The sequence below is a fragment of the Piliocolobus tephrosceles genome, chromosome 4 (assembly GCF_002776525.5).
Source record: "Piliocolobus tephrosceles isolate RC106 chromosome 4, ASM277652v3, whole genome shotgun sequence".
NCBI classification, from domain to species: Eukaryota; Metazoa; Chordata; class Mammalia; order Primates; family Cercopithecidae; genus Piliocolobus; species Piliocolobus tephrosceles.
The window spans coordinates 72357811-72380603 of NC_045437.1; the positions used below are offsets into that span (position 1 = coordinate 72357811).

The following is a 22793-nucleotide window of genomic DNA, read 5'->3' on the forward strand; positions in this document are numbered from 1 at the left end:
TATTGTATTAATTTGCATTAAAAGTGAAAGTAACATTCATGAGAGGTAGCTAAAATGAAAAAAATTTAAAGAAAAAAATGTTTCTTGAATATTTTGGCTTCGCCTCTGTGTTGGTTGAAGCCTTTGTACAGTGTTTGAAGAGTTCATCAATATTTTCTGAAAAGTTAAAACAATGTAAAGTAACTCCTAAAATATGTACAGTAATTCCTAAAGTTTGATATTATAAATTGAAAAACTCCCTTGCAAATTGAATGAAAAAATTTTTTTAAAATCCTACTTTTCCCTTACATTCATTTGTTTAAAATAAAAAAAATCATGATAAATTTAGAAATTTTTTCCTACCTGAAGATTCGAAGAGACAGAACTGCCTGGACTGGAGTCATTTTGCACAACTGGAAGTGAGTATTTCTCCTCATCTGATGACATTCTGCACAAATGCTCTAAAACAGTAGAAGCTAACTTTAGCTTTTTTCCTTGATATTTAGGATAAAATCCTTTCCAGATATATATAAGTGCAACAGTATCCAAATCTGCAATCTTCATGTGATATGTTAAAATCATTCATTCAACATATTGAATACCTACAGGCAAAAATCACTGGGCAAAAAATAATTGAAGACCCAGTCCCAATATTAGTGAGTTTATAATGTAGTCAGGGAGATGAGAATACATGAAAGGTTAAAGAAAAATAGAGGATCTTCAGAAAAATCCCCAGTGGGGCCTGTTGAGCATAAGAGATTGTGATCACTGTTCTTGAGCAATGTGTGACAACCTGGGTGCTGTGTACTTTCCTCTAAGATACAGACAAGAGAGAACAAACAATTTGTGCAAATTCCCTTCTTGGGAAACTTACCTTTGGAAATATTATTTTAAGAAAAGTGAGCTTATACAGAACAACAGAATCAAATACATGCATAATTTGTTGAAAGTCCGAATCAAAAAATTATTAAAAGTACTTTTAGTAACAAGTAACCAAACTATTTAAAGAACAAATAATGACTATTCGAACTATCTGAATATCAGTAATATGTAAGACATTGGTGAGGGATGTAAAATGAAGTCCTTATTCTTAAGGAGTTTACAATCTGTAGAGAGGGCCAGGCATGTATATTATATAAGTGACCGACTGCTGAATAAACTGCTGATAGACCCTAAAATAACAGATACAAAGTAGAGAGGTAGGAGTCGCTATTTTTCATGGAGTAAGATTTCATGACTGTAAATAAGCAGGAAAGGAGTCAGAGAAAGTTTTTAGAGAAGATGACCCAGGTGCTGAGATCTGAAAGATGAGAAGGTCTCATCCTGAAAGATGGATAAAAGGCATAAACACAGTTGAAGATATTCTAGGCAGTATAGCAATGTAAGCAAAGACACAGAGTCATGGACATGTATGCCAGGAATAGCAAGCAGTTTGGTAAGGCCAGAGCAATGGGTGCAAAGCAAGGATTAGCTAAGGATGAAACAAAAAGTAAGGAGCAGCCAGATCACGGAAGGTCAAGATTTGTCATATTAAAAATCTGGGTGTTTATTTTAGGCAAGTTATTGAAATATTTTTTAAAAGTTACATGATCAGAAAGATCATTCCAGCAGCACTGAGGATGAATTTGGATATTAAGAAAGAGAGATCAGGCCGGGCGCGGTGGCTCACGCTTGTAATCCTAGCACTTTGGGAGGCCGAGGTGGGTGGATCACCTGAGGTCAGGAGTTCGAGACCAGCCTGGCCAATATGGCGAAACTCTGTCTCTACTAAAAATACAAAACAATTAGCCGAGTATGGTGGCAGGTGCCTGTAATCCCAGTTACTTGGGAAGCTGAAGCAGGAGAATAGCTAGAACCCTGGGGGTGGAGGTTGCAGTGAGCTGAGATCACACCACTGCACTCCAGCCTGGGTGACAGAGTGAGGCTCCGAGAAAGAAATGAAATGAAAAGAAAAGAAAAGAGATCAATTGAGAGCTGACTGCAGTAGTCTAAGACATAAATGCTCTCTTTGATAGTAATTAAGGAGATAAATGATGATCTAAGTCTACGAAATAGCAATGGGAAGGGGATGGAGGGTATGACTACAACACAGCTGTGTTATGGTGATGGAAAGAGAAAATGATCAATAGATCAAGGGGTTAAAAATAACTGTTGGTGGCTTCCAGATTTCTGGTTTGGGTAACTAGATGGATAGTGCCACTCACCAAGGCAAGGAAGGTAGGAAGATGAGCAGGTTGCAAGGAAGGACAATGAGTTCCGTATCAGGTGAGTTGGGTGTGAGGTTGCCTCTGAGGCACCAGGGTAAAGCTGCAAGTTTGCAGTCTGTGGTCACACTGGCTATGCAGTGCACCACTCCAAGGCCTGCCATTCACAATGGCTACACTGTGAATGGTGTTTCCTGGAGTTAAGCATTGTGGGAGCCCCGCATTGGAAGGTATAAGTTGGAGATCCAGTTTGAGGAATCATTGGCATAACGGGAACTGCTTAAAAAAGGGAATGGATGAGGTTGCCTACAAAAAAGGAGTGTGAGAAAAAGCTCTTATCCTGAGGTCCTGTATTAGTACGTTTTCACACTGCTAAAAAGAACTGCCCAGGTCAGGTGCGGTGGCTCACGCCTGCAATCCCAGCACTTTGGAAGGCTGAGGAGGGCAGATTACGAGGTCAGGAGATCAAGACCATCCTGGCTAACATGATGAAACCCCATCTCTACTAAAAATACAAAAAATTAGCCAGGCATGGTGGGCACCTGTAGTCCCAGCTACTCAGGAGGCCGAGGCAGGAGAATGGCGTGAACACAGGAGGCGGAGCTTGCAGTGAGCTGAGATCGCACCACTGCTCTCCAGCCTGGGTGATAGTGTGAGGCTCTGTCTCAAAAAAAAAAAAAAAAAAAAAAAAAAAAACACATAAAAATTCCCAAAAAACTGCCCCAAACTGGGTAATTTATAAAGAAAAGAATTTTAATTGACTGATAGTTTCGCATGTCTGGGGAGGCCTCAGGAAACTTAAACATGGTAGAAGGGGAAGCAGGCATATCTTAGATGGTGGCAGGCAAGAGAGTAAGTCAGAGAGTCCAGGAAAAACTACCATTTGTAAAACAATCAGATCTCCATTTATAAAACAATCAGATCTCGTGAGAATTCACTATCATGAGAATAGCATGGGAGAAATCACCCTTATAATCCAATCACTTCCCTTCTACTACATGTGGAGATTACAATTGAGGATGAGATTTGAGTGGGGACACAAAACCTAAGCATATCAGGTCCCTACACCCAACTTGTATGTAATATTTTTATCATAAATGCAAATGTGTATTTTTCTAGAAAGAAGATCTTTAGCTTTAAATATGTGTTCAGAGGGGACTATAGCCCTAATAAAGTTGAGGACTACGACTGTGAATGAGAAGAGGGTTAAAGCCAGAACCACTAACATCTAAAGGGCAAGAGAACAGTCAGCAAAGAAGAGTCAGCAAAGTCAGAACATTAGAACTATGGGAGCAGCATCACAACTTTGAGAAACTTTGAAAAGAGAATAGAGTTAGATGCCAAAGAACCATGAGGAATGGATAGAATTTGGCGATTAGGAGGTTGCTGTGACATTTGCTTGAACAATTTCAGTGTAAAGTAAAACAATTTCAGGTCTCAGTTACAGTTACAGTGGGCTGAAAAATAAATGAGAGATGAGGAAATTGAAGTAGAAAAGTAAGATACAGGGAAAAGTGCAAAAATAGAATGGAAACACAGGCTGGAACTAGATTGTGGAAAGGAAAGTTCAACTTTTTCCAGTGAGTATCACTGTGCATACACATGCTAAGTAAACTAAATCTCAGCATGACTGTCTTTAGTTAAGCCAATTAGGGAGGATAAAATAAGAGCATGTATCTGCAGCAAAGAATGGCTGCTTCACTGACTTCAAATCTACCACTGGGATAACTTGGTCTATTTATATATATATATATATATATATTTTTTTTTTTTTGAGACGGAGTCTGGCTCTGTCGCCCGGGCTGGAGTGCAGTGGCCGGATCTCAGCTCTATTTATATTTTTATTCACTTCTTTCTTCAGGATTTGAGACCAGGCAGGTAACACGGGTGGGGAGTGGGGTGGTGCTGATTATTTTAAAAAGGAGCTAGTTAAGTACGGTCAGATCTCAAAAACTGTTTCTTAATACGGACACTGCAGACACAAAAAAACCCACTGCACTTTTGGAAAATATGCTATCTCCCACCTGCCTTGCTGTATGCCAACAAAGTATGAGTTATTTGAAACTCTAGAACAGTAGCATTTTCCTGTTTCTAGGTTCAGAAACGAAGGAGAAAAATGAAAACTGCTTTAATGGGTGGCAGATGTACATTAGTTCACTACATTTTCAGTAGTTTCTAATCCAAGGTATCAGAAAACAAGACCAAAACTTTTGTGAGCTTCTCTGTTGCCAGAGACATAAAATAACATCTTGGTAATTACCAGGCTGACAGGAAAACAGGGGTCTGGGAATTCAAATGGAACCACCAAGAGTCAAAGGAAGAGCGAATTAACATGCAGACTAGCAGCAGGGTGATGTGCCCTGTGCCCTTCATCAGGCCTAGCTGCACGCAAGGACAGGGGGTGCGCCAGCCCCTCCCCAAGGCAGGGACTAGAAGCAGAGGAGAAAAGTCATTGCAGTAAGCAAAAGGCCAGAAGTTTTCTTCCATCACCTTCCGACCCAGCCTGTTTAAAGAAAAATCTTACATAAACACAACAGAGCTTTATACATGGTTATTTTTTCTCAACGTTTTAAGTGACAGGAGCCTCTGATGACAGTAACCGCTTAGCATCCCTCACACCTGCTCTCTTCCTCTTCCTGCACGCCTCGGAGGGGAACTTTGAGACCTTCCAGCACAACAGCTGAATCACCCGTGTGTGGGGAAGAGCCCCGGGGCAGGAAGCCCGCGCCAGGGAACTTTAAATCGCACTCCACTACTTTCGCCAGGGATGCAGGGAATCAGGGTGTGCCCGGAGCGCTACTACCCACCGTCGCCGCTCGCGACCAAATCCCGACTCCTCGCTCTGCGCCTCCTAGCCGCGTCGCAGCTGCAGTCTCAGCAAGTGCAGACTCAGCAAGCACAGCCGCTACCCAGAGAGCAACCTGACAGTTTCAAACTGCAGGGAGGAATTAAGGACAGCCCTGTGCATTGGTCCTTTGTTTCAGCAATCTGCCGTTTGATTGGTCCGAGAGCTGCGGGCGGGGCTTTGGGCCGGTGCCGCGTGAAGCCGGAATTACTTTGGAGAGCCCCGTCCCCTGGCTCCACCGGTCGGTAGGGGGCGGAGTCCTAGGGAGCCCCACCCAGCGACAGAGGGAATTAAATACTGCGCGTGCTCAGTTCTGTTCAGCGGCTGCAGGCTGCTAAGTGGCTACGGGAGCTGATTTGGTTAGAAGCTGTTGAGCAGGGATGAAGTTGGCTAATGCCGTGTGCTGTTGGCTTTCAACAATTCCGGTAGCCTAGGTATGAGTCCTCATGCTTTCGTCTGCATAAGAACAATACGAAATTCTGAGCCAGGTGTGCTGGCTCATGCCAGTAATCCCAGCGCTTTGGGAGGCCAAAGTGGGAGGATTGCTTGAGTCCGGGAGTTTGAGACCAGTCTGGGGAACACAGGGAGACCCTTTCTCTATAAAAAATTAAAAACAAAAACAAAAAAATCTGCATCAGCCACAGATCCCCTGCGACATAATCACTTGGAGGTGCTTTTTTTTTTCTTTTTTATTTTTTGAGGTGGAGTCTCGCTCTGTCCTCCAGGCTGGTGTGCAGTGGCACTATCTCGGCTCACTGCAACGTCCGCCTCCCAGGTTCAAGCGATCCTCCTCCCTCAGCCTCCCGAGTAGCTGGGATTACAGGTGCCCGCCACCACGCCTGGCTAATTTTTGTATTTTTAGTAGAGATGGAGTTTCATCATATTGGCCAGGAAGGTCTCAAACTCTTTACCTCAGGTGATCCGCCCGCCTCGGCCTCCCAAAGTGCTGGGATTACAGGCGTGAGCCACCACGCCCGGCCGGAGGTGTTGATTTCTTCGGTCGTGGACACCGTCAGGAAATCTGAATTTTTAATACACACTGCCAGTGATTCTGATGCAGGAGTCTGCAGACCACGCTTTGAGAAATTGCTCGTCTAGGCTGGATGCATTGGCTCACGCCTTTAATCCCAACACTTTGGGAGGACAAGGCCGGCAGATCACCTGAGGTCAGGAGTTCGAGACTAGACTGGCCAACATGGTGAAACTCCATCTCTACTAAAAATACAAAATTTAGCCGGGTGTGGTGGCTTATGCCTGTAGTCCCAGCTACTCCGAAGGCTGAGGCAGGAGAATCCCTTGAACCCAGGAGGTGGAGGTTGCAGTGAACCAAGATTCCACTACTGAACTCCTGCCTGGTGACAGAGTGAGGCTCTGTCTCAAAAAACAAACAAACAAAAAAACAAAATTGGTAGTCTAGTTTTAACTAATCTCAAATGTGTCAGAGTTCAAGATAGAGCCTTCTGGTGAAGTTTTGACCTTATAATAAGATCATAATTATAATATAGCTTTACCATCTACTCACTGTCACCTTGGATAATACTGCTCACATAGTAAGGTGGTAGGAGATTAAAAGAATTAATACATCTAAAACACCTAACACACAAACATAGAGTCTTTCAACTTATATTGGCAACAGATAGGCTAGAGGTATAAGGACCCAGATGGCAAAGGTGCTTAAGTAGCCCAGACTGGGGTTCTCCAATCTGAAGAACAAATACTGAGATCTGGGTGAGTCTTCAGGCTCCCTTCTGTTACCTCCAGGATAAGGTTTCTTTTTTCTGTAGATAAAAATGGCATAACCTGGGTCTCACTCTCATGTTGGCAGAACCAGACCTCTACAAACAATGAAATAAGAAAGAGCACCAGAAGTTTCTTTGGCATAAGTTATGTTTGTTCTCCCACCTTTTTTCCCCATGCTTACTATATAGGACAAATTCCTATTAATAGCTGCAAATTCATACTTGGTTCTAGTATTTGTTTTTAAATTGAATTGCCTTTTGGTGACCCCATACACTATAATTGATACTGAATCACTCTTCTGGTGCCCTTCTGCCAGTAGGTTCCAAGTTTCTCTTTTCTGTCTTCCTTTTGGGGAAGGAGAGATTTTTATTGAAAACCATTTAGTCAGCAATCCCCATTCTCCTGTAAAACTGTAGAGAGGAAGAGACAGAATCTTGTCTGGATGTTATGAATTTAGAACTGATATCTTTTCTCAAGGTTCCTAGAGAGGGAGGGAAAGAGAGAGAGAATTTAAAGCCCCCACAAACCCATAATAACTTGGTTGCCAGTTTGAACCCTTCATAATTATTTATTCATTCAACAGATATTTAACATCTGTCATAGGCAAAGCAAATTTTTGTTGGTGCTGGGGATAGAGTGGTGAGCAAAACACAGTCTGCCCTCATGGAACTAAGAGTCTAATGGGAAAAACCAGTATCAAACCAACAAATCCACCACACATAGGAATACATAACAGCTGTGTGAACCTGGGCAAGCTGCATAACGTCTCTGTACTTCAGTTTCTGTATCTGAAAAATGAGGATAGGAATTCGCTCACTGAGAATTAAATTAACGTAGGTGCTATTCCTATCCTCATGTTTCAGATAGAGAAACTGAAGCACGGAGAGGTTATGCAGCTTGCCCAGGTTCACGCAGCTGGTAAGAACAGCGTCGGAGTCCATGTTCTTATCACTCAAGATGTTCTGTTGGGGACAGCATGCCGTGGTCTTGAGGTAAGAAAGGGCTGGTATCTGGATAATAACAAATACCAGCAAGACTGGAACTTAGTGAGGAGAAAGTGGCACAGGATGAGGCTGCAGATGGAGGTGGGGGCCCAACTATGCAGGACTTGTTAAGGATTTGAGATTTTAAGTTCAATGGGATGTATTTTAGATGTTCAGGAGAGAGATGAGGACAACCTAAACTAGAGGAGTGGCAAAGGAGACGGAGAGAAGACAGAAATGAGATACAGTTGTCACTTGCTATTCCTAGGGATTGGTTCCAGGACCACTCCCGCTGTCTTCCCCTCCCCACCCCACCCTGCCAATGTAAATACCAAAATTAAGGATGCTCAATTCTCTTATATAAAATGGTATAGTATTTGCATATAACCTACACACATCCTCCCATATACTTTAAATAATCTCTAGATTACTTATAATACCTAACATAATATAAATATATGTATATAAATGGTTGTTATATTTTATTGTTTTTTTATTTGTATTATTTTTTACTTTAAAATTTTTACTTTTTTGAGTAATTTTGATCTATAGTTGATTAAATCTACTGATGTGGAACCTGAGGATATGGGGGCCAACTGAATGTTTTGGAGGTATAATTGATGGGACTTGGTGATAGGACTTGGACTGTATCTGAGATGAAGAAGAGAAAAGTGTTAAGGACTTCAGGTTTCAGGTTTCTCGCTTGAGCTGTTGAGTGGATAGCAGCATCAGATATTGAGAAAAACACTGGAAGAGGAGCAGGTTTTGAAAGGGGAAGATCAAAATTCAATTTTAAACATTCTTTAAACATGAAATACCCAAGTGGAGTATCCGTTAGACAATTGAACTTAATGTCTAGAGCTCAGAAAAGAGGTTGCTGCCTAGATACATAAACTGGGTGGCTTTTGCATATAGATTTTGTGGAGGATTGCAAAAATGGCTCCAATGCTACATCTCTCCAGGTATTGATGTCCAGTGCCATGTAAGCTCACTTGGAGTTCTTCTCTGCTAATGACCAATAGAATGTTAACAAGTATGATGCAAGCAGAAGTTTCAAAATACTTATGTGCTTGGCTTAGCTTGCTCTTGCTCTCTGTTACAACCATGAAAAATATGCCTGGGCTAGCCTACTGGAAGATGAAAGACATATGTAGTGGAGCCAAGTTGCCCCAGTCATCCTAGCCAAGGCCATCCTAGGTCAGCCTGTAGCCATTTGACTCCCCAACAGGTGTGTGAATCTAAGAACCACCCAGACAGCCTACAGAGACATGAACTCAATTAATATTGATTGTTTAAATCACTGTGTTTAGGGTGGTTTGTTACATAAACTTATTATGACAACAGACAACTGATACAGATGCAATTTAAAGCTAAAGAACTAGATGAGACAATCTAGTGGGGGAGAGCAAAATGAGTAGAGAAGAGGATTTGGAACTGAACCCTGATGTCCTCTAATGTTTACAGGTTGGGTAGCAATGGAGGAGCCAGCAAAGGAGACTGAGAAGGAGGTGCTGGAGAAGTGGGAGGAAAACCAGCAGAGGCTTCAGTAAAATGCTAGTGAAGTGACTATTGTGTTTGACAATATGGAGGTCCCTCATGTCTTGGCCCTTCCATGGGCCCCAAGTTCTGAACGTCCTCTAGTGCCTGTCTTCTTTCCATCTCTAACGTTTTTGGTTAAGCCACTGCTGAATTTGGCTTGGACTGTTTCTTGATTGTATACCTTCATTTCTTCTTTCTACAACTCACTCTTCACACTGCTGATAACTATCTTCTTAAAATACCACTGGATTGCATCACCTATCCAAAAGCCTTCCATGGTATTGCATGGCATCCAGAGCTTTCCTAAACCAAGCCCCACCAAACACCAAAAGGACTATGCTGGAGTCCCCAGATGTACCACTTATCAGGTAGGAAACTTTGGGACAGGTGTACATTCTTTATATGCTTGAGTTTCATCTCTTTAAAATTGAGAAAGTATTAGAACATATAAAATCTAACTCTATATCTAAACCAGGACCTGAACCTAAATCTATTGTGTCTCCCTCTCTTTCTCTGTCTCTCAATATCAGTTCCCTCCTGCTCTAGTAAAATAATTGAAGCTGAGCATATGGCTGCATAGCAAGACTACATTTTCCACCTACCTATCAATTAAGTGAGACCAGAAGCCATAGAGTGTGAGTGGAAATGCAGTGTACCACTTCCTGAACTGGGATTTAAGACATTAGGTATGCTTCCTCCAAGTCTTCTCTTTTCCCACTATGTTGGGCTGCATGACCATGTGGAATATAACTCCCCTGCTAGTTCTGTAGTATGAGAAAGCATCATTTTTAAAAATGTCCTTATATTTGAGGGTCAATTTGTTATGGCTTTTAACTAACACCACATCTACACCTCTGCAGATGGGTATATAAAGTTGTTGAGAAGTAATGTATGTGAAAGCACTGTGCAAAATTTTGAAGTAAGGCAGCCAGGTGAGGTAGAAAGAACATAGAATTTGGATTCTTAAGACCTGGGATCCAGCCTTTCCTAAGATATAGGCATAAAGTTAAGATGACTTTAGGCACCTGTTGGAAAGCATCTAGTAATTTCCACTAATATAATTATTAGTGGAATAATATATTAGTGGAAATAATTTTATAATAATAATATTAGTGGAAAGAGTTGATACCTATGTTATTTTTGCTGGACATGTGTTAGGGCACTGATTTGAAACCTGTTTCTTTTTAAGGTCATCCATGATTCACTTAAAAATCATTCACCGTATTATCTCTTCACCCTATTATTTGTTTAGCTGGGACTTTAAGAGAACATTCCTCACTCTAGGGATCTTTAAAACTGATGACTCTTGTCCAGGGTAGCAACCACAGTCTAGTCTGTTACTTTCATTTTATGAAGAAGGAATTTAGACCAAGAGGGATCTATATTTGCTTTATTTGAGTTGCAAATCTGGAGAGAGAGAGAGAGAGAGAGAGAGAGAGAGAGAGAGAGATCCGGAGTGGGAGTGGAGATGGGTGCAGATTTTAGGGACAGGGCCCTTACTAGGGCCTACATCTAGGTAGAGGCTGCCGTGATGTTCCCTAAGAATTTGATTTTTTAAAAAAATATAATTTCAACTTTAATTTTAGATTCAGGAGGTACATGTGCAGGTTTGTTACATGAGTACATTGCATGATGCTGGGGTTTGGGATATGAATGATCCCATAATGCAGGTAGTGAGCATAGTACCCAATAGTCTTTCAGCCCTTTCTCCCCACCCTGCCAGTAGTCCACCAGTGTCTATTGTTGCATATTTACACCCATGAACACCCAATGTTTAGCTCCCACTTATAAGTAAGAACACAAAGTATTCGGTTTTCTGTTCACCTGTTAATTTGCTTAGGATAGTGGCTTCCAACTCCATCCATGTTGCTGCAAAGGACACGTTTTCATTTCTTTTTTTTTTTTTTTAAGAGATGGAATTTGTTATGTCGTCCAGCCTGGTCTTGAACTCCTGGCCTCAAGTGATTCTCCCATCTTGGCCTCCCAAAGTCCTGGGATTACAGACATGAGCCTATCACGCTGACATGATTTTATTTTTTTATGGCTGTGTAGTATTCCATGGTGTAGATGTACCACATTTTCTTTATTCAACCCAACATTGATGGGCACCTAGATTGATTCCATATCTTTGCTATTTTGAATAGTGCTCTTATGAACATACGAGTGCAGGTGTCTTTTTGGAAGAACAATTTGTTTTCTTTTGGATATTTACCCAGCTATGGGATTGCTGAATTGAATGGTAGTTCTGTTTTAAGGACTCGATTCTTTACAAGCTAGCCCCGTATCTGCTTTTCTACCAGACTTCTAGACTCACAGATTATCTTCCCTTCTTTTTCATCTTACCCACTCATCAGTTCAAATATACCTGCCTTTGTTATAGCCTCTCAGGCTGGACTTTGTTTCTCCAGGGTACAAGTGGCTGACATAATAACTTAATCTCCACAGTTGAGAGAAGCAAAAGCCTCCAGAGCTTTCCGTTCCCTGTAAACTTTTTAGCACTGGCCTTCTGGAAACAATGCCCTGGTTTTTCTAAGGCAGAAAAGTGACTTGATGGTGAAATCTGAGTTCAAGTGGGATGATGTGAAAAGATCGTGGTAAATTAATTTTGACCAAGTGGCTCACAATACAGGTCCCAAATAGAACTTCTGTAGTTAGAATACACAGTCTATTTACAACCTCTTTACACTCCGAGAGCCATTTAACTGAGGCAGAGCAGAAGGAGAAAGACCCTATCAATAAGGCAAAAATGTAGAGTAAATGATGGTTATTATGGATACAGTGGTCTACATATGAGGCAGTTCACCGCTTTGCTGTGGACTAAGGGCTTATTCAGAGTATTTTGATTCTCTGGATTCTACAGGCCTGGCTCTGTTATTGCAGAAGGGAGTTCATTTCTTGGCCCTCATCATCAACCTTCTGCTCTTCCTAATTATAAACACTCATTCTTAAACCTCTCTAGTAGTCTCTTCTAGCCATATAAAAACTTCCTTAACCTTAGCATTTCTTTCTCCTGATAAAACACTCTGCACTAGCTGTGAGAGGCAGGATTAATTAGCTTTTCAGAGAACAGTATTACTGAGTTTGAGTACTATACAGATGCTGTATTCTTGGATCTTTAGGGCTTCTGAGGGTGAGTTTGCCGATCAGGGTCATTCAGCTCAATAATCAGAATCTATGCAATTCTAAATTACGACCCTTCCTTTATCCTTTCTTCCCCCTCTTTTTTTTAATGGAGGGAAGGGAAGAGAGGCTAGATCTGGTATTTTAAAGCAGATTTGAAATGTTGTGGAAGAACTTGTTTCCTGTCTTCGAAAGCATCATTCTAATTGTTTTTTTGTAGTTGCCTTTTGTGTGCAAGGGGTCATGCCAATCAGTCTACCTCACATCTATAAATATATCCCAAAGCTTAATTGTAGATCTATTGTTTGTAACTTGAAATGCATTTTCCTACAGAAAAATGAAAATGTTATAATTCCAAGGTCAGCTCAATTATGAGTGCATAATAGGGCTGAAACATTGTTTGCAAGCATTGTTTGCAGTATGGTAGAAAACCATACTATTGCAAGGCTAGTAGATTTAACCAACAGGAGGAATAATGCTAAATGAGAAAAAAGCTTCCTGTATTTTTATCTTGAATGCCTATGAAAAAGAAAAATAATGATATGGTAGGAGTGGTGATACACTTATTTACTTAGAGGAGGCTACAAAAAATGTATTGAACTTAGGGAATTGATGGGAAGGTAGCAGGAGAGGAGCAGACATGACGAGCTTAGAGGGAAACAGATACGTGTTTTCTGCTCTGAGACATATCCTGTGGCTGCCGTGCTCCTGGCCCCTTTGGAGCATCTGTATCTCCCAATCTCACACAAGTTACTGTGTGAGTTGAAATATTAGTTTCCCTATACACAGCCTGTGTATGTCTTAATATGTCTCTATTTCACAGTCTGTGGGAGGATAGGTAAAAGGAGATTGGGGATCCTAGGTCACAGTCTCCATCCTGTAGCTCACCAGTTGGGGTCTATTTTAAGTCTGATTAATGGAGATACTAATCTTCATTAGCAAGGTCTTCAGGTGACTTGTCTTAGTGGAATAAGTGTGGTGATAAGAAATGGAAAACTCAATTTAAATGGCCCTGAATCCATCCATTAGCACTCAATATATGAAACTGGTTAAAGGATGAATTAGTATGGCTAAAGTAAATGACCATCATTGCCCATTGCATTTGGCAAGTCAATATGCTGAGACACTGGGCTGCAGAAGAGAAAGAGATTCAATTACAGGGCAGACAAATGAGGAGATGGGAGGAAATCTCAAATCGATCTGCCCAGGAGTTTGGGGCTAGGGTTTTTAAAGGTCTTGGAGTGGGCCAAAGTGTGGAGATTATTGATTGTTGAAGAGTGCAAGGTGAAGTCATGGGACAGGGAGATGAAGAAACTGTATTCTCATGCTTATTCCTCTGTGAGGGTCTTTGAACTGTTTCCCTGGAACTCAGGATCTGAAAAATCTCTTAAGCAATCCTTAAACAGAAGCTTTTAATTCTGCTGTCAACAATTCTATCAATAGGAACAATGGGGATACAAATGGTCAGTATCTAGTGACTTTCAGTTACAAGGAAGTGGGCCAAAGTGCAGCTTGATTAATATAATTATAACTATATTTCTGTCTAGAATTCTTGTTAACCCTGTAGGAGGATGGCTTATTGACTTTTCTTTAGTTTTAAAAAATTTTTAATTTCTGTGGGTACATAGTAGGTGTATATATTTATGGGGTGCTTGAGGTGTTTTGATACAGGCATGCAATGTGAAATAATCACATCACGGAGAATGGGGTATCCATCCCCTCAAGCATTTATCTTTTGTGTTACAAACAATCCAATTATACTCCTTTAGTTATTTTTAAATGTACAATTAAGTTATTGTGGACCACAGTCACCCTGTTGTGCTATCAAATAGTAGGTCTTATTCATTCTTTCTATTTTTTTGTACTCATTAACTGTCCCCATCTCCCTTGCCAGCCCCTCAATACCCTTCCCAGCCTCTGGTAACCATCCTTCTACTCTCTATGCCCATAAGTTCAATTGTTTTGATTTTTAGATCCCACAGATAAGTGAGAACGTGATGTTTGTCTTTCTGTGCCTGGCTTATTTCACTTAGCATAATGATCTCCAGTTCCATCCATGTTGTTGCAAATGGTAGGATCTCATTCCTTTTTCTGGCTGAATAGTACTTCATTGTGTATATGTACCACATTTCCCTTATCCATTCATCTGTTGATGGATACTTAGGTTGCTTCCAAATCTCAGCTATGGTGAGCAGTGCTGCAACAAACATGGGAGTGCAGATATATCTTTGATATACTGATTTCCTTTATTTGAGGTATATACCCAGCAGTGGGATTGCTGGATTATGTGGTAGCTCTAGTTTTAGTTTTTTTGAGGAACTTCCAAACTCTTCTCCATAGTGGTTGTACCAATTTACATTCCCACTAACAGCGTACAAGGCTTCCCTTTTCTCCACATCTTCGCCAGCATTTGTTATTCTCTATCTTCTGGATATAAGCCATTTTAACTGGAGTGAGATGATATCTCGTTGTGGTTTTGATTTGCATTTCTCTGATGATGAGTGATGTTGAGCACCTCTTCATATACCTGTTTGCTATCTGTATGTCTTCTTTTGAGAGATGTCTATTAAAATCTTTTGCCCATTTTTGATTATATTATTAGATTTTTTCCTATAGAGTTTTTTGGGCTCCTTATATATTCTGGTTATTAATACCTTGTCAGAGGGGTAATTTGCAAATATTTTCTCCCATTCTGTGGGTTGTCTCTTCACTTTGTTGATGATTTCCTTTGCTGTGCAGAAGCTTTTTAACTTGATATAATCCATTTGTCCATTTTTATTTGTAAATCTTTATGTTGAACTCTGATGAAGAAATGTGCTATTTTATGTAAATGTTTATTTTTAACTTTGATGAAGAAATATGCTATTTTATGTTGCAGAAGCACAGCCTTCTGTTGAACAATCTTTTAGAAGGAAGTCCCTTTCCTGTCTTGAGTCTTCATAAAATTAACTTGCTTTCTTCTAGAAATATCTGACCATCACTATTATTTAGAATTCTTCTTTTTCCGAGACTGTTCATGTATTAGGATTTTCTTTCCCCCAGAGTCCCTGTTTTTTCCTTTACTCCTAATGAAGAATAGACTGTCTCTTCATTGAAATATTTTTTTAAAAACATAAATAAATTATGATAATTAGATTGGAGTTTAAAAACCAGTTTGTACAAGTTACAAAAATTCCTGAAGTGTTAAAAACCCTCATAGTAATTATTCACCATTTTCAATTTCCTGAGTTCTGAGGTGGTAGATACTGACTCTAGCTTTTGGTTTGTGAATCAGCTTATTTGTCTGACGTAGGTGCCAAACTAAACTAATATTACTATAACCTGGAGTTGATACAAGTTAGTTTTATGGATAGGTCTGAGAGATGGTCCCTTTGAGAACATTCTTTCAGCTTCTACCTTCTGGGAATGGGTTATTCTTACCCCCACGTGTTTCCCTCCATTTTCCTCCCCTATGTAAACTTTCCCTGACCCAACATTGCTTGGGTCTCCTGTGTTCCCTAGTGTGCATCAAAATAACCTGTGTTGACCTAAAAGGAAGAAGCTAAAGCAAAATTAATGTAAGTAGAGAGAGTTAATTTGGGCCAAGTTTGAGGATTGCAACCTGGGAGCATAGATGCAAGTTGTCCTAAATATGTACTCCAATTAGTAGCAGTTACAAGTAGATTTTTAAAGGCAGAAAGAGGGGGCAGGGAGTGGGCTGATACAAAGTCACCTGTCAGGAATTCTCATTGGTTTACAGAAATAACATTGATTAGTGATTGGCTAGACATTGTTAAACTATAGGGTGTTGGTTTTAGTGTCCAGTGTGGCATTAGGTTAATTTTTATCAACTTGTGGCAATAGCAAGCAGTTTCAAGAGATGACTGCATAGCTCAAAGAAGGGAGTAGGGTGTGATTGCTGTCTCATTTCAGTGCCTCTCTGGGCCTAATAATTTGGAAAGGCTCACATTCCTCAGATCAACCTCTTTTTCTTTCCTCACCTTGACAGTTTACTAGGACATGGGTTGCTGGGCTTCATTGTGGGAGTTTCTGATTAAGCAGGTTTGAAGTTGGGCCCAAGAATGTGCATTTCAAACACATTCCCATGTGATATTGATGCTTCTGGCCAGAGAGCCACTTTGCCCTAGGTCAATTAGGGTCCTAGCTTCTAGCAAGAGCAGTATTCTCTCTGGCTCTAAGCTTTAGCGTTGTTCACCCTACCACAATCAGGCCTCTCTATAACTTTGCTCTAGACACTCCAAGCTTCATAGCTGGTTCCCTGGAGGTTGAAGTAAATTTCCTCTCTAAACCCCGAAGACACTCTTCCAGACTTCCAATTGTAGAGTCCAGTTCTGACAGCTGTGCACATTGGAAGTCTGCAGGGTTCTGGGCTTTTGAAGTCTCAACCTCTCTTCATTCCAGTTCCCTCTCTTCTTTTCAGTGGCCAGCAAATCCACCCTGCTGAAGCTCAGCTTTTCACCTAACCTTCTAAGTAGCACCTCATCCTAATTCATTCATGATGGGTGTGTGATCCTGAGAGCCAGTTTTCCTTCTATAGTTTATCTTTTCATCTTTTCCTTCCATAGCTTATCTTAGTCCATTTTGTGTTGCTGCAACGGAATACCACAGCCTGGATATTTTATAAAGAAAATGATTTTATTTATTACAGTTCTGGAGACTGGGAAGTCCAAGATTAAGGGGCTGGCATTAAGTGAAAGCCTTGCTGCATTAGTCCATGGTGGAAAGGGGAAGGGCAAGAGAGTGAAAGAGAGTAAGAGGGGGCCAAACTCGCCTTTGTAACAAGGCTGCTCTCTTGATAACGCACACCTGCAATAACAACAGCAATCCATTCCTGAGGGCAGATCCCTCACAACCTAATCACTTCTTATTAGGCCCCACCTGCAACGCTGCTGCATGGGGGTGGGGATTAAGTTTTCAGCACTTGAACTTCAGGGACACATTCAAACCAGAGCATAGCTTTGAGCAGATGTTCATCGCCTGCCTCAAAGCTGCTGTAATTGAAGGTGGGGACTGGGTTCCAGGGCTTACTGCGGCTCCTAGATCTGTAAGTTAAGATACGTCCCACGTGCTATTCCATTACTCAGACATTGATCTTTCTCCCAGGGAAATCGTTTTGCAGAAATGCAGTTTCAGGCTGATAGCAGCTTTGGAGTAAAGCCGAGGTCCCAGGAATATTTCTTTTGTTTGATTCCCAACAGTCTGACAACAAAGCCTTTGTTCTCTAGAGAAACAGAATTTGTGTGTGTGTGTGTGTGTGTGTGTGCGCGTGTGTGCATTATAAGGAATTGGCTCATTGGTTCATGCAATTATAGAGGCTGAGAAACTTTACAATCTGCCATCTGCAAGCTGGAGACCCAGGAGATCCTGTGGTATCCAGTCCAAGTGCAGGAGAAGACTGATGTTCCAGCTTGAAAACAGGCAGAGAGAATGAATTCTCCCTTTTGTTCTATTCAGGCCTCCAAAGGATCAGATGAAGCCCACCTACATTGGGAAGGGCAATCTGAGACTAAGTCAGCCGACTCAAATGTTAACTCTTCCAGAAACCCTCACAGATTCACCCAGAATAATGTTTAACCAAATATCTGGGCACTCCATGTCCCAGTCAAGTTGACACAAAAAATAAATGATCACAGCCTTACTCCTAACTAATTCCTGTTAATCATAGGGGTCCATACAAATGAACAGTCACACAGAGCATCTTCTCAGGTACAGTGAGAAGCTTGCCATATTTTTCCTCTCCTTCAGGATCTCCCCCTTCTCAGATGACCTGCTGCTGACCTCAGATACCTATAGAGACTCTGCTGGTGCCTGTCAAAGGTGCTGTAACTTCCCACTCCCAGAAAAAGTGCCTCTGCTCTCTCTCATCTGCTGAAGGTAGCACTGCTGGAAGTCTTGTATGGAAGTGGAAGATCTGATGTCTTTGCTGCATGTATTGGCATCTCTGGTTGAAAAGGTTGCTAGTGTTCCACTCTGCTGATGCAGGCACTGGTAGTGGCATTGATGTGATAAAGACTTCAAAGCACCAGTAAGTTCTCTACTGAAGTGGAAAGGAGCTTTTTGTGTCTTTTGTCTTATATTTCTCCTGGGCTCCAAAGTCATGCTTTCTGGTGTTGCCAGTGAGCAGGGAGAATTTAGTGAAGAAGCTTTTTGCAGAGATGACTAGCTGTCTGCTAAAATTCCGTTATGTAGAATGAGTGCCAAGAAGTAGCCACACACACATTAAAAACATTCAGAACCCCTGTACCCCACCTTTACATTTAGTGGAGTCATAGGACTAGCTCACACCCATGTGAACAGAGCTGATGTGTCTCATTTCGGGGTCAAGGAGTTTAAGAAGTGGGGTGTGTCTCCTTTACATTCTCTTTTTCCTCTTCTGCCATGTCTAATACCTCAAGGAATGTCAGAATAGGGGACAGAAAGAGCCAGGACATCCACCTTGCACTGTTCTGGGAGCAAGAAATACATTTTCTGGGTTGGGCACTGTGGATCATGCCTATAATCCCAGGACTTTGGGAGGCTGAGGTGGGCGAATTGCCTGAGCTCAGGAGTTTGTGACCAGCCTTGGCAACACAGGGAAACCCCATCTCTACTAAAATACAAAAAATTAGTCAGGTGTGGCAGTGTGTGCCTGTAATTCCAGCTACTCAGGTGCTGAGGCAGGATAATTGCTTGAACCCAGGAGGCAGAGGTTGCAGCGAGCTGAGATCACACCACTGCATTCCAGCCTGGGCGACACAGTGAGACTCTGTCTCCAAAAAAAAAAAAAAAAAAATACATTTTCTGTATACTTGAAAATAATTAAAATGATAAATTGTATCATTGTGTTATGTGTATTTTACCACAATTTTAAAAAATTACATTTCTACTGTGACAAGTTGCTGAACATTTGAAGTCTGTTACAGCAGCTAACTAATGTTACCTTAACCGATTCTCAGCTGCTTACATTTGTTCTCATTTAGGATTCATTTACCAGAATCTTGGCACAAGCCACACACAGAGTGCACTAAGAGCAATACTCAAAATTTCCTTTCTCTTTTCACGTTGGCCCTTTGCCCTTGGCAAGTGCCTGGACTGCCTTAACACTCCTTTAAGTATCTTTCTAGAAAAAGACTCTTGAGTCAAAATATGTAGAGGTCACATACCTGCTAGAGTGCACATAACTGCTTTACAACGTTTTTTGTTTTTCTTTGAGATGGAGTTTCACTCTGTTGCCCAGGCTGGAGTGTGGTGATGGGATCTTGGCTCACTGCAACCTCCGCCTCCCAGGTTCAAGCAGTTCTGCCTCGACCTCCCGGGTAGCTGGGATTACAGGTGCCCATCACCACATCTAGCTAATTTTTGTATTTTCAGTAGAGATGGGATTTCTCCATATTGGCCAGGCTGGTTACAAACTCCTGACCTCAGGTGATCTGCCTGCCTTGGCCTCCCAAAGTGCTGGGATTACAGGCATGAGTCTCCCTCTGTCACCCAGGCTGGAGTGCAATGGCACAATCTCGGCTCACTGCAGCCTCTGCAAGCGATTCTCCTGCCTCGGCCTCCTGAGTAGCTGGAATTACAGGCGCGTGCACCACGCCCAGATAATTTTTTTTGTATTTTTAGTAGAGATGGAGTTTCGCCACATTGGCCAGGCTGGTCTCAATCTCCTGACCTCAAGTGATCCTCCCACTTTGGCCTCCCAAAGTGCTGGGATTATAGGCGAGAGCCGCCACACCCAGCCTGCTTCACAAGTTTTAACTCTGTTACTGTTGATGATGTACTTCCCAGACCCTCCAGTCATGCCACATGTGAATCTTGAGTGAGCAATTTAAGTTTGAGTTTCTTCCTAGAAAATAGTAAAATACTAGGAACAGCAGATGTAATTTCCAGAGATAGGGCAGAGGACTTTCTTACATTTTTTTGGGTACTCAGTCCAAAAAGTACTTGGGTACTTGCTATCCATCAAGCAATGTGCTAGCCCATTTCACATATATTTTGCTACTATAATAGTTGTTACAAAGTTCTGCATAATTAAACCATAGGACCAGAAGATTATACTCATAATAAAAATTTGGTTTGAAAATACTTGGAGAACTGTGATGCAATATTAACTGTTATTTTATATTACAATATTAAATTGTGCATGAATCTCTAAATTATAAGTATTATTTTATACAATGTTGTTTGCCCTTTAGAATTTTTACTAATAAGAAAAAAAGCAAATACATAAAACCAGATCAAATAAAGGTTATTCATATTCTAGAAATGCACCAAAGGAGAAATGACATTTAAAAATGAGATTTCGCATTCCTCCTCATGTCATTTTTATTCTTCAGGATATGAAGATAAAGAATCTTAACACTATGTAAAACAAGCTTGATCATATCCTTTTAACAATTAAATAGATTTTGTTAATATAAAAAAAGAAAACCTTTTTTTAAAGTTATGGGTTGAGCTAGGTGCAGTGGCTCCACCTGTAATCCCAGCACTTTGGGAGGCCAGGGTGGACAGACAGCTTGAGCCAAGGAGTTTGAGACCAGCCTCGGCAACATGGTGAAATCCCGTCTCTACAAAAACAAAACAAAACAAAACAACAAAAATTGGCCGGGCATTGTGATGCGTGCCTGTAGTCCCTGTTACTCGGGTAGCTGAGGCAGGAGGATCCCTTGAGCCTGTGAGGTTGAGGCTGTAGTGAGCTGTGAGGGCATCACTGCACTCCAGTCTGGGTGACACAGTGAGACTCTGTCTCAAAAATAAATAAATACATAAAGTTATGGGTTGATGGAGTTTTATATTTAAAAAGCATTTTGCATAGGTAATTATTCAACTTATATAAATCATTATTTTTGCAAGATGAATGTATATGTGCTTTAGTCCATTCAGGCTGCTATAACCAAATATAAACTGAATGGCTTATAAACAATGGAAATTTTTTACTCCTAGTTCTGGAGGCTGGGAAGTCCAAGGCACTGCTTGATTCAGTGTCTTGTAAGGGCTTTCTGGTTCACAGATTGTACCTTTCAGCTGTGTCCTCACATGGTGGAAAGAGCAGCCAAACTCCCTCAGATCTTTTTGATAGGGCACTAATCCCATTCCTGAGGGCTCCATCCTATGACTTTATCACCTTCCAAAGACCCCACCTGCTAATACCATCACCTTGGGCTTTAAGATTTCAAAATATGTATTTTGGGAAGACAAACATTCAGACCACAGCAGTATATATATCAAAGACTCTTCTAATAAAAATTCAAAGGTTATTGCTTTCTTATTACATTGAACATTTATAAAATTTATGTCAATACCCTGAATTCGAAGAAAAATATACCAGGAACATATTTGATAAAATCAAAATTTAAATTCAAGAGTGCGTGATAGCCCTGTCTAGACTAAAATTCAAATAATTGAAATCACCATTGAAGATGCTGAAAAAAGTACAATATCAAAGCATTGATTTTACCATAAGAATAAAAAGGAGGATGATGTTGATTTGCTGAATTTCTAAGAATCAGCAGTCACATAGATTATCTGAACATCTTTTAAAAAAAGCTTGAAAAGTGAACAACTATTCTTTTATGTCCTGTGAATATGTAACATATATTAATGTAATAGGTATTATGGGATAATGATAATATGAATATTTAATATAACTTATTTAACATTATACATCATCCTATCTTAATAAAATTTTGGAAAAGTTATTTGGGTGAGTTTTTTTGTCTTTTGTTTTTTTGAGGCAAAAATGATTTGAAGAAAACTTAGTAGCAGAATTGCTACAAACTTTATCATTCATGATTCACTTTTTTTTTTTTTTTTTGAGACGGAGTCTCATTCTGTGGCCCGGGCGGGAGTGCAGTGGCCAGATCTCAGCTCACTGCAAGCTCCGCCTCCCGAGTTCACGCTATTCTCCTGCCTCAGTCTCCCGAGTAGCTGGGACTACAGGCGCCCGCCACCTCGCCCGGCTAGTTTTTTGTATTTTTTAGTAGAGACGGGGTTTCACAGTGTTAGCCAGGATGGTCTCGATCGCCTGACCTCGTGATCTGCCTGCCTCGGCCTCCCAAAGTGCTGGGATTACAGGCTTGAGCCACTGCGCCCGGCCTCATGATTTACTTTTTAAGGAAAGAAAAATTTAATTGTTAGTATTACAAATTAAGTATCTTCCACCATTCTAATAATCAAATCCTAATCACAAAATGGCTCTGAAAATTATAAATTTTCTCATGTATACTTTGCTGATAAAATAATAAGAGAAAAATAAAATAAGATTCATTTTTAAACTAGAGGCTTTAATTTATTATTATTGGTATATATTTTTCCCCATCCTCCTCGATTCCCTTGCAAAGTTCCAAACTTCCTTTAAGGTTATCCCAAATGCCACTCCCCCTAAGAGGTCTATTTTTGGGTTTTGTT

At 40.8% G+C, this 22793-nt stretch overlaps 1 protein-coding gene and 1 long non-coding RNA gene across 3 annotated transcripts in view; one reads left to right on the forward strand and one right to left on the reverse strand.

Annotated features, from left to right (window-relative positions):
* The window catches only part of POC5 (POC5 centriolar protein), a 37438-nt gene extending 32265 nt beyond the window's left edge, over window positions 1–5173 (reverse strand). For both annotated transcript variants that reach the window (XM_026454260.1, XM_026454259.1), the window contains exons 1-2: window positions 4991–5173; window positions 343–440 (exon numbers count right to left, since the gene is read on the reverse strand). In XM_026454260.1, coding sequence (XP_026310045.1) covers window positions 343–426 — 84 coding nt within the window. In that variant the 5' untranslated portion in view covers window positions 427–440; window positions 4991–5173. The remainder of the gene's footprint in view (window positions 1–342; window positions 441–4990) is intronic.
* On the forward strand, window positions 5117–19055 carry LOC113224811. The gene is made up of 3 exons (XR_003309429.1): window positions 5117–5269; window positions 7632–7760; window positions 18156–19055. It is a non-coding gene; the product is annotated as an uncharacterized LOC113224811 (long non-coding RNA).
* The last annotated feature ends 3738 nt before the right edge of the window (window positions 19056–22793 follow it).